At 47.3% G+C, this 12,431-nt stretch overlaps 1 protein-coding gene across 4 annotated transcripts in view; it reads right to left on the bottom strand.

Moving 5' to 3' along the window:
• Nucleotides 1–12,431, bottom strand: part of SCMH1 (Scm polycomb group protein homolog 1) — a 157,763-nt gene that overhangs the window by 60,266 nt on the left and 85,066 nt on the right. For 3 of the 4 annotated variants that reach the window (XM_063954624.1, XM_063954620.1, XM_063954625.1), the window contains one exon: nucleotides 6,243–6,313. In XM_063954624.1, coding sequence (XP_063810694.1) covers nucleotides 6,243–6,313 — 71 coding nt within the window. Of the gene's footprint in view, nucleotides 1–6,242; nucleotides 6,316–12,431 lie in introns of those variants that run through there. The other variant, XM_063954626.1, reaches the window with a different exon arrangement.

Here is a 12,431-nt window from a genome sequence, read left to right as displayed (position 1 = left end):
CAGTGAAGCCAGTTCTTTCTGGAAGAAAATCGACAGAGCCGAAATCTGGACCTTGATGGACCCCAATTTGAGGCCCAAACGTCACCCCTGCTTGCAGGAAGTGCAGGAATCGACATAGTTGAAATTCCTCCGTCGGGGCCTTCATGGCCTCCCACCAAGCAATACATTTTCGCCAAACGCGGCGATAATGTCTTGCGGTGACAACCTTCCTGGCTATGATCAGGGTAGGGATGACTTCCTTCGGAATACCCTTTTCCTTTAGGATCCGGTGTTCTACCGCCATGCCGTCAAACGCAGCCGCGGTAAGTCTTGGAACAGACAGGGTCCCTGCTGCAGAGGCCAAGGGTCCTCTGCCAGCATTTCTTGAAGTTCCGGGTACCAAGCTCTTCATGGCCAATCCGGAACCCCGAGTATGGTTTTCACTCCTCGCCTTCTTATTATTCTCAGTACCTTGGGTATGAGAGGTAGAGGAGGAGACACATAAACCGACTGGTACACCCACGGTGTCACTAGAGCGTCCCCAGCGATCGCCTGAGGGTCCCTTGACCTGGCGCAATATCTTTTCAACTTCTTGTTGAGGCGGGACGCCATCATGTCCACCCGTGGTCATTCCCAACGGTTTACCCACATTTGGAAAACTTCTGAATGAAGTCCCCATTCTCCTGGGTGTAGGTCGCCCATCGGAGAATCCTTGTGGCTTCTGCCATCGCCATCCTGCTTCTTGTGCCGCCCTGTCTGTTTACATGGGCGACCGCCGTGATGTCGTCTGATTGGATCAGTACCGGCTGGTTCTGAAGCAGGGGCCTTGCTTGGCTTAGGGCATTGTAAATGGCCCTTCGCTGCAGAATATTTATGTGAAGCGAAATCTCCTTGGAAATTTCTTCCCTGTGTGACTGCACCCCAGCCCCGAAGGCTGGCATCCGTGGTCACCAGGACCCAGTCCTGTATTCCGAATCTGCGGCCCTCTAGTAGATGAGCCCTCTGCAGCCACCACAGCAGCGACACCCTGTTTCTTGCTGACAGGGTTATCCGCTGTTGTATCTGTAGATGGGACCCGGACCATTAGTCCCACAGGTCCCACTGGAACGTCCTTGCGTGGAGTCTTCCGAATGGAATTATGCTTCGTACGAAGCTACCATTTTTCCCAGGACTCGTGTGCATTGATGTACCGACACCTGTCCTGGTTATAGGATGTCTCTGACTAGAGATGACAACTCCTCGGCTTTTTCCACTGGAAGAAACACTCTTTTCTGGTCTGCGTTCAAAAACATTTCCAGGAACAGAAGACGTGTCGTCGGGACCAGCTGTGACTTTGGAATATTGAGAATCCAGTCGTGCTGTTGTAGCCCTTCCCGAGAGAGTGCTACCCCCACTACCAACTGTTCTTTGGACCTCGCCTTTATCAGGAGATCGTCCAAGTACGGGATAATAAAAACTTCCTTCTTGCGAAGGAGTATCATCACTTCTGCCATTACCTAGGTAAAGACCTTCGGTGCCGTGGACAACTCCACCGGCCGCGTCTGGAACTGATAGTGACAGTCCTGTACCACATATCTGAGGTACTCCTGGTGAGGAGGGTAAATGGGGACATGCAGGTACGCATCCTTGATGTCCAGGGAGACCCTGTAATCCCCCTCGTCCAGGCTCGTAATATCCGGCCTGAGCGATTCCATCTTGAACTTGAATCTTCTGATATAAAAGTTCAAGTATTTTAATTTCAAAATGGGTCTCACCGAAACGTTTCGGTACCACAACCACTGTGGAATAGTAACCCCTTCCTTGCTGAAGGAGGGGCACCTTGACAATCACTTGTTGTGATTATAGTGTTGAATATCCACCAACACCGTCTCCCTGGCAGAGGGAGGTGCCGGCAAGGCAGATTTTAGGAAACGGCGGGGGGGGGGGGGGGGAAGAACGTCTCGAACTCCAGCCTGTACCCCTGAGATACTACTTGAAGGACCCAGGGATCCATGTGAGAGAGCCCACTGTCCGCTGAAATTTCTGAGACGGGCCCCCACCGTACCCGGGTCCGCCTGAGCAGCCCCCGCACCATGCTGTGGACCTACCGGACGCAGGGAGGATTTCTGCTCTTGGGAACTAGCTGTGTGTTGCAGCGTTTTCCTCTACCTTTGCCTCTTGGCAGAAAGGATGAGCCTCTAGCCCTCTTGCTTTTCTGGGGATGAAAGGACTGTACTTGATGATACGGTGCTTTCTTTTGTTGTGGGGTAGCCTGTGGCAAAAAAAATCGATTTCCCAACAGTAGCTGTGGAAACGAGGTCTGAAAAACCATCCCCAAACAGTTTTACCCCCTTATAGGGCAACTTCCATGTGCCGATTCGAGTCGGCATCGCCTGACCATTGCCAAGTCCATAACCCCCGTCTGGCGGCAATGGACCTAGCGCTTATTTTTGATGACAGCCGGCAAATATCCCTCTGTGCATCACGTATGTATAAGACCACGTCTTTTATATGCTCTATTTCCAGCAAAATATTGTCCCTATCCATAGTTATTTTCCGACAGGGAATCTGACCACGCAGCGGGAGCACTGCACATCCATGCCGAAGCAACGGCTGGTCGCAATATAATGCCCTAGTGTGTGACTATATCTTATAGGGTAACCTCCTGCTTTCTATCAGCAGGTCCCTTCAGGGCGGCCGTATCCGGAGACGGTAGTGCCACCTTTTCTGATAAGCGTGTAAGCGCTGTATCTACCCTATGGGGTGTTTCCCCGCGTGACCTATCCTTTGGCGGGAAAGGGTACGCTGCCAATAACCGTTTTAGAAATTATCAATTTCTTACCGGGGGAAGACCACTCTTCCTCACACACCTCATTTAATTTCTCAGATGCAGGAAAAACTACTAATAGTTTTCTCTCACCAAACACAATACCCTTTTATGTGGTACCTGGGGTATAATCATAAATGTGTAATACATTTTTCATTGCCTCAATCCTGTAACGGGTGGACCTATTTGGAGGGTACACCAGTCTCATCGACGTCGACACTGGAGTCAGTATCCGTGTCGACATCTGTGTCTGTTATCTGAGGTAGCGGGCTTCAACCACACCGGTGTCGACCCCGCAGGGGGTGACAACATATTTACAGGCATTCGCTCCGCCTCCACCTCATTATCCTCCACATACCTGTCGACACAGCCGTACCGACACACAGCACACACACAGGGAATGCTCTGATAGAGGACAGGACCCCACAAAGCCCTTTGGGGAGACAGAGGGAGAGTATGCCAGCACACACCAGGGCGCTATATATCACAGGGATAGCACCTATAAAAAGTGTTTTCCCTTATAGCTGCATATATATATGTATACTGCGCCTAAATTGTGCCCCCCCTCTCTTTTTAACCCTTTCCGTAGTGTATTAACTGCAGGGGAGAGCCAGGGAGCTTTCCTCCAACGGAGCTGTGAGGGAAAAATGGCGCCAGTGTGCTGAGGAGATAGCTCCGCCCCTTTTTCGCGGACTTTTCTCCCGCATTTTTATGGATTCTGGCAGGGGTTAATGTACATCCATATAGCCCTGGGGGTTATATGTGATGTATTTTTGACAGCCAAGGTGTTAATATTGCTGCTCAGGGCGCCCCCCCCCCCCCAGCGCCCTGCACCCATCAGTGACCGCAGTGTGAGGTGTGCATGAGGAGCAATGGCGCACAGCTGCAGTGCTGTGCGCTACCTTGATGAAGACTGATGTCTTCTGCCGCCGATTTTCCGGACCTCTTCTTGCTTCTGGCTCTGTAAGGGGGCCGGCGGCGCGGCTCTGGGACCGGACTCCGAGGCTGGGCCTGTGTTCGATCCCTCTGGAGCTAATGGTGTCCAGTAGCCTAAGAAGCCCAAGCTGGCTGCAAGCAGGCAGGTTCGCTTCTTCTCCCCTTAGTCCCTCGATGCAGTGAGCCTGTTGCCAGCAGGTCTCACTGAAAATAAAAAACCTAAAACTAACTTTTATCTAAGAAGCTCAGGAGAGCCCCCTAGATTGCACCCTGCTCGGTCGGGCACAAAAATCTAACTGGGGCTTGGGGGAGGGTCATGGGGGAGGAGCCAGTGCACACCAGGTAGTCCTAAAGCTTTCTTTTTGTGCCCAGTCTCCTGCGGAGCCGCTATTCCCCATGGTCCTTACGGAGTTCCCAGCATCCACTAGGACGTCAGAGAAAGTGTAAAAACGCAAATTCTGCAACTTAAATAGCAAAAACTGAAGAAAAAAAACGATGACTTAGCAAAAACTGCGTATGCACTTCGAAAAGTAGGCGTGTAGGGGGCGTACTAAAGGACTGGACTCGCAAAAACTACAATCAGGGGCGTATTGTGGGCGTATGCTGATGGTCGGTGGATTCGCAATTTTTGCAACAGATCGCACATTTCTGATGTGCAGCCTCTGAGTGACTACAGGTCTACCATAAAAATTGCACAAGCTGACCTCACTTGTAGACTGCATGTATACTGCAATCATTGCTTCATTACACCCACCTGAAGAAGCTCAAACCTCAGACCACAAATCACTTCATTCAGACGTATTGGAACTTAGAAACATGTAAGGTATTGTTTAACTCTGTAACACATGTTGATTGTGAAAATATATGTTACTAACCAATATGTGTTTACACTTACTAACAATCGAGGTTTGACAACCACACTATTTGATAGAAGCAAATGTAAAATAACCTTTACAAGCATTTTGCTTAGTAGTATCTGCTGAACGACATTTAGCTTCCTAACATTTTTTTTTTAAACAACCAACATTTTTTAGTTAAACAAAACATATCCACATATATATATTTTTTTTTATTTGTGCGCTACACACATAAACATATGTTGAAGAACAGCAACACCATCTTTTTATTTTCAAGTTTTGCAAATTCTGCTCCATTTGTATGCTTATTGAAACATATTTACACATAGGTGGTCATTTCGACTTGATCGCAGCCAGCAACTTTTAGCTGCTGCTGCGATCAATAGTCCACGCCTATGGGGGAGTGTATTTTAGCTTAGCAGGGCTGCGATCACTTGTGCAGCCCTGCTAAGCTTAAAAATTTTCAAGCAGAACTTGACCAGCCCTATACCTACTTACCCTGTGCGATGATCCCTGCGATGCTGAAGCTGCTTCTGACGTCATACATCCGCCCTCCGTTGTTCTGGACACGCCTGCGTTTTCCAATCCACTCCCCGAAAACGGTTGCCAACGCTGTGGAGATGCCCAGGTCCGTCTTCTTCCTGTCAATCTTATTAGCGGTCCGCTCTGCGACCGCTTTGTTCTCTAGACGCGACATAACCCGGAGACCCCTGTCTTAGTAAGACTTACAAACTTAGTAGATTTACACAAGGCCGACCGACGTTTTTTCATCGCTGGAGCGATCGTAGTGTGATTGACAGGAAGTGGGTGTTTCTGGGTGGTAACTGAGCGTTTTCAGGGAGTGTGCAAGAAAACGCAGGCGTGCCAGGTAAAAACGCAGGAGTGGCTGGAGAAACGGGGGAGTGGCTGTCCAAACGCAGGGCGTGTTTGTGACGTCAAACCAGGAACTAAACAGACTGAGCTGGTCGCAAACTAGGAGTAAGTCTGGAGCTACTCAGAAACTGCTGCAAATTATTTAGTAGCAATTCTGCTAATCTTTCGTTCGCAATTCTGCTAAGCCAAAATACACTCCCAGAGGGCGGCGGCCTAGCGTTTGCACTGCTGCTAAAAGCAGCTAGCGAGCGATCAACTCGGAATGAGGGCCATTATACTCCTGGATCAGAAAATTCTGATAAAGGATAAGTAGTGGCCCCTTTCCTACCTCTCCATGCAACCTGAACCTGTCAGCAGTACTCACAGTGGGAAGAGGAGGAGGAGATGGATGTGTGAAAAGAGGGGGAGAGAGAAAAGAGAAGGACATGTGAGAGACAGGAGAAAGAGAGACAAGTAAGAGAGGGGGGAGGGGAGAGATAGACAACTAAAGACTGGAAGGGATAGAGAGAAACTAGAGTGACAGACTAAATAGAGAGGGGGACAGAAAGAGATGAGGAAAAGATGGGAAGTGAGAGGACTCAGAGGAAAAATAGAAGGCAGCATTGGGTACAGCAGCTACATGTGTCCATACAGATCACCTTTCTCATGCATTTTGCATTCTCATGGCCCAGTGAAAGACGTGTCAAAAATACTAGTAAAAGATTTTCTAAACTACGCTGCATAATATGTTCTCTCATTTAGATCCTAATTACAGTATAACCAGGAAATTGATCTTCTGATCACAAACTCACCTGTCTGAAACAGTGAGGCGGGGCCGGCTGAGATCCAGTCTCCTTTAGATATTTTTCCCAACTGAAGTGTCCTGCACAGGAAAATGTTACTGTGTTATTATTTGTACATATTACAGTACATTATAGATAACAACACTACTGTATACTCATCAGTAGTACAAACAGAATAATCTTAATGCAAGGACTGGTGGCACAGATCCACATCACCATAATTGGCTAGATTTAATTTAACAAAACCAATGAACCCAAATAAAGTAATGTGGAATTATACAGAAAGTCCAAATTTTCCAGAAAACAAAACAAAGAGGGAAAATTTTAAATTTGATCAAAAATATCCAGACAGTTGGGACACTGTAAATATTATAGATCCTACTGAAATAACAAAATGGTCTAGAACACTACACAGAGAAGATTTTTATTATATGTACAAAATAAATAAATAAAATAAAAGGACCACTACAAATGTATTTAACGTTTAAAGTTTTCCAAATTTACATATTAAAATTATTTATTATTATCAGCTAATTATCAACTTACCAGTGCTGTACAGAGATAAGAATAATCACTGTACATAAATATAGAATAAGTATAGAATACATACAGTACATAGGGTAAAATGACATCACATCACAATGATAACTGCAAAGACTGGGAGGGGGAAGGTGCAGACTAGAAGAGGGTAGAATAGAGAGACAATGGGCCTCCAAAGTATACTCCAGAGTTTTGTCTATAAAAATGATTAGAATAATACAAAGATATATAAAACTTATAAATATCATCTCTGTATTATTCTAATCATTGTTATAGTTAAATAAATCACCACATCATATATGTGTAAATCTGGCTGATACTAGCCATAGACCTCACCAGCCATAGACCTCACCGCACTTTACTGGATATTGCTGGATATTCCCTGCAAACACCCGTTTTAAGTATCTCTGATATTTGCTGTGGTCCCTCCATTTCAGACAGCAGCTGCAGGCCCCATAGCTTTCTATGGGGGCTGGGAAGCGGTCAGATTTACCAAGCTCTGGAATGCATTATCCAATTGTAGCCTGAGGGCTATATTTTGCATTCATTTCTGGGAGAGGGTTCCTCTGGGGCTCTCCTAAGCAATGGCTGCTGCACAGACGTGGACAGCAGGCCGGCCCCAGCTCCCAAGGTACAAGTGAAATAATTGCTTTTGTGATCTTTTTGTTTCTTTACACATCACAGGGATGGCCCCTGTATGTGATTTTTAGTATATTAAAGTGAATGTTGATTTCTTATTGCCGTGAATAGTGGTGAGAAGAAATAATAATTCTAAACCTGATAATCAGTAAATATGCCCATACATGAGCAGGCAGACCGGATCAGTCACTGGTGGGAGAAATGGAGATGTGAAGAATTGCGCACTAGTGACCAGTGTAGTGCTACGAGGAGAGCACGAAGGGCACTGCCTGTGAGGGCGAGAGGGAAGGGAGTAATCAGGAGTAACCAGGAAGGTGAATAGGGTGAGACGTACTGAGGGGAACATTGTGAGAGCTAATACTTCTGTAGGAAGAAGCAGCAAGGCTTGAGGGCTCGTTTAAAGATATGGAGGCTGTGAGAAAGAGTAATCCATTGCTGATGGGCAGTATGGGAGAAGACTGGGATGTAGAAGTGAGAGGAGGTCATTAGATCAGAGGGGAGGCAGAAGTCAGTGGAGGAGCAGTAAGGACTGGTGGCAGAAAGTATATGCGAGATGTAGGAGAGAGTGGAGTGACTGAGCACTGTACAAGTGAGGGTGAGCAGTTCATGATAGATTGCAGGGGGGAGATGAAGGCCAGAGAGGAGGAGATTGCAATAGTCTAGTGAGGACATGACAAGTGCATGGATGAGAGTATTGGTGACATCAAGGGTTTGATTGTAGAAATATTGCAAAGGAGGATGCGACAAGATTGACGTTAATGCTGCGGACTTGGAGAGTTTGGTGCTGTCAACAGAAAATAGGATTTTAATTACCTACTGGTAAATCCTTTTCTCGTAGGCCATAGAGGATACTGGGAATCCATTTAGTACCATGGGGTATAGACAAGTCCACTAGGAGCCTAGGGCACTTTAAGAATTTGATAGTGTGTGCTGGCTCCTCCCTCTATGCCCCTCCTACCAGACTCTAGTCTAGGAAACTGTGCCCGAGGAGACGGACATAATTTGAGAGAAGGATAGAAAAGGAAAGTGGTGAGATTACGAACCAGCACACAGAACAATAGGAAAGCCATGCTAACCAAACCTGAAACATGAACAGCAACAGCTGAACAAACAAGAATACTTAACCAAGTAACAGAGCAGGAAAAAACGAAGCACCGGGCGGGCGCCCAGTATCCTCTACGGACTACGAGAAAAAGATTTACCGGTAGGTAATTAAAATCCTATTTTCTCTTACGTCCTAGAGGATACTGGGAATCCATTTAGTACCATGGGGAAGTACCAAAGCTCCCAAACTGGGTGGGAGGGTGCTGAGGTTCCTGCAGAACTGATTGACCAAACTGAAGGTCCTCAGAGCCAAAGTATTGAACTTGTAAAACTTTGCAAACGTGTTCGAACCTGACCAAGTAGCTGCTTTGCAGAGCTGTAAAGCCAAGACACCCCAGGCAGCAGCCCAAGAAGACACACCGACCAAGTAGAGTGGGCTTGTACAGATTTTGGAACAGGCAATCCTGTCGTGGAATAAGCATGCTGGTTAGTGATCCTGATCCAGCGTGCAATAGACTGCTTTGAAGCAGGACACCCAATTTTATTGGGATCATAGAGAACGAACAGCGAGTCAGATTTGCTGTGACTAGATGTTCTCTTTACATACACCTTGAAAGTCCTCACAACATCCAAAAAGACTTTGAAGTAGCAGAGGTGTCCGTCACAGCCGGAATCACAATAGGTTGGTTGATGTGAAAAGCGGACACCACCTTAGGAAGAAACTGCTGACGAGTCCCGAGTTCAGCTCTGTCCTCATGGAAAATTAAGTAGGGACTCTTGTGAGACAACGCCCCTAGCTCCGACACACGTCTTGCTGAGGCCAAGGCCAACAGTGTGATGGTCTTCCACCTCGGAATATTGTCTGCTCTCACACCAATAGACATACTTCTTCCATATACGGTGGTAATGTTTAGACGTTACCCCGTTCCTGGCTTGGATCATAGTCAGGATGACCTTGTCAGGAATTTCTCTCCTGGCTAGAATCAGCCGTTCAACTTCCATGCCATTAAACATAGCCACGGTAAGTCTTGATAGACAAATGGACCCTGTTGCAGAAGATCCTCACGAAGAGGTTGAGGCCACGGATCTTCTATCAGCATCTCGAGAAGATCCGCGTACCAGGCCCTTGGAGGCCAGTCCGGAGCAATGAGGATTGCTTGAACCTTTTCACTTTTTATTCTTTTTAGAATTCTTGGGATCAGAGGAAGTGGAGGAAACACGTACACCAGTTGGTAGACCCACGGAGTTGTCAGAGCGTCTACCGCCACTGCTTGTGGGTCTCTCGACCTGGAACAATACTGCTTGAGATTCTTGTTGAGTCGTGAGGGCATCATGTTGCTCTGTGGATATCCCCACCGACGTGACAACCACCGGAACACCTTCGGGTGGAGGCCCCACTCCCCCGGGTGCTGGTCGTGTCTGCTGAGGAAGTTTGCTTCCCAGTTGTCTACTCTCGGAATGAAGACGGACGACAACGCCACAGCGTGTTTATCCGCCCAGAGGAGAATTCCTGACACCTCTGACATTGCTGCTCTGCTTTTCGTTCCACCCTGTAGGTTTATGTACGTTACCGTCGTTACATTGTCCGACTGGACCTGAATGGCCTGATTCCGAAGTAGAGATGAGACCTGCAGAAGGGTGTTGTAGATTGCCCTGAGTTCCAAGATGTTTATTGGAAGGACTACTTCCTGACTTGACCATCTTCCTTGAAACTGCACCCCCTGGGTGACTGCTCCCCAACTTCTGAGGCTTGCATCTGTGGTGAGCAGAATCCAATTCTGAACCTGTAACCTCTGTCCCTCGATGAGGTGAGAAGTCTGTAGCCACGACAGAAGGGAGATTCTGGCTTTTGGCGACAGACAGATCCTCTGGTGCATGTGAAGATGCGATCCGGACCATTTGTCCAACAGATCCAGCTGGAAGGGCCTCGCGTGAATCCTTCCATACTGAAGCGTATCGTAAGAGGCCACCATTTTCCCAAGAAGGCGAATGCACAAATGCACTGAGATCCGGGTTGGCTTCAGGACAACCCGAACCATCGATTGGATTTCTATAGCCTTCTCCAAGGGAAGGAAAACTCTCTGAGACTCTGTGTCCAGAATCATTCCCAGGAAGGAGAGTCTCTGCGTCGGTTCCAGGTGAGATTTTGGAAAGTTCAGAATCCACCCATGTTCCAGGAGTAGTTTGGTTGAGAGGCCAATGCTGTCCAACAACTGCTCCCTGGACGGTGCTTTTATCAGAAGATTGTCCAGGTACGGAATTATGTTCACTCCCTGTTTGCGGAGTAGAAACATCATCTCTGCCATCACCTTGGTGAACACTCTCGGTGCCGTGGAGAGACCAAATGGCAGGGCCTGGAACTGGTAGTGGCAGTCCTGCAGTGCAACCCGTAGATAAGCCTAATGAGGCAGCCAGATCGCAATGTGAAGGTATGCATCCTTGATATCTAGAGGCACTAGGAATTCTCCCTGCTCCAGACCGGAGATCACCGCTCTCAGAGACTCCACCTTGAATTTGAACACTCGTAAGTACGGGTTCAATGACTTGAGGTTCAAAATTGGTCTCACCGAACCGTTCGGTTTAGGTACTACAAACAAGTTGGAATAATATCCCTTGTTTTGCAGATGAGGTGGAACTGGAACAATGACCTGAGTCTGTACTAGTTTTTGAATGGCGTCCTGTAAGGTTATACTTGCTTCCTGTGAAACTGGTAAGCCTGATTTGAAGAATCTGTGAGGTGGGAGCTCCTGAAATTCCAGTCTGTAGCCCTGGGAAATAAGATCTATGACCCAGGGATCCTGGCATGATGTTGTCCAGATGTGACTGAAAAATTTTAGTCGGGCTCCCACCTGCCAGTCCTCCGTCATGCTGAAGGCTTTGAGGAACAGAGCTTGAGCTCTGCTCCTGTGAACTGGCAGTTGCTGGGTTTTCGTGGTTTACCTCTAGCACCTCTGGTAGCTGTAGAAGAACCTCTGGTTTTTCCCTTAAACTTGGCAGTCCGAAAGAACTGTAGATTAGGTCCTGAGTAGGCCTTCCTGGCTGAGGGAGCTGCAGAAGGAAGATACATGGACTTACCCGCAAGTAGCTTTGGAGATCCATTTGTCTAGTTCATCTCCAAATGAGGCCTCCCCTGTGAAAGGTAGGCCTTCCACACCTTTCCTGGAGTCCGCGTCGGCAGTCCACTGGCATAGCCATAAGCCTCTGCGTGCTGACACTGCCATAGCAGTGGTGGGTGCATTAAGCAATCCTATTTCTTTTATGGCTTCCACCATAAAATTCGCAGAGTCCTGTATATGTTGCAGGAGTAAAATAATCTCCCCCGAGGCAAGGTACCTAACCCCTCAATTAGGTTACCCGACCATTTGGTGATGGCCTTAGTAATCCACCCACATGCTATAGTGGTTCTCTGGGCCACCCCAGCAGCTGTATACAAATATTTGAGTGTATTCTCAATTCTACGATCAGCTGTGTCTTTTAGGGAGGCTGCACCCGGAACAGACAATACAATTTTCCGTGACAGCCTCGATACTGATGCATCCACTATCGGTGGATTTTCCCATTTCTTCCTATCCTCAGGAGGAAAGGGAAAAGATGATATACCTATATACCTTTTAGGGATTTGAAATTTCCTATCGGGATTAACCCACGGTTCTTCAAACAGGGTATTTAGTTCCTTTGACACAGGAAAAGTGGATTTCTTTTTTATATTAAAATAAGATTCTTCAGTCTCCTCTGCTACCTTATCAGGGATATGTAGAACTTCTTTGATAGCTTCTATGAGAGCCTCTATTGTGACAGAGTAGCCTCCCCAATCTCTGAGTCCACCTTCCCCTCCTCCATGTCTGACCCCTCATCATCAGAGTCAGACTGCAGGATATGGGCCAAAGGACGTTTTTGCGAACAAATGGTAGGGGACTGAGACACTGGTTTGGGTACCGAGTCTCTGTTCATAAACTCAGTCATCGATTGTCTTAA

Source organism: Pseudophryne corroboree, chromosome 2 (assembly GCF_028390025.1).
Source record: "Pseudophryne corroboree isolate aPseCor3 chromosome 2, aPseCor3.hap2, whole genome shotgun sequence".
In the NCBI taxonomy this organism is placed as follows: Eukaryota; Metazoa; Chordata; class Amphibia; order Anura; family Myobatrachidae; genus Pseudophryne; species Pseudophryne corroboree.
This window is presented reverse-complemented; position numbering and strand designations above follow the sequence as displayed.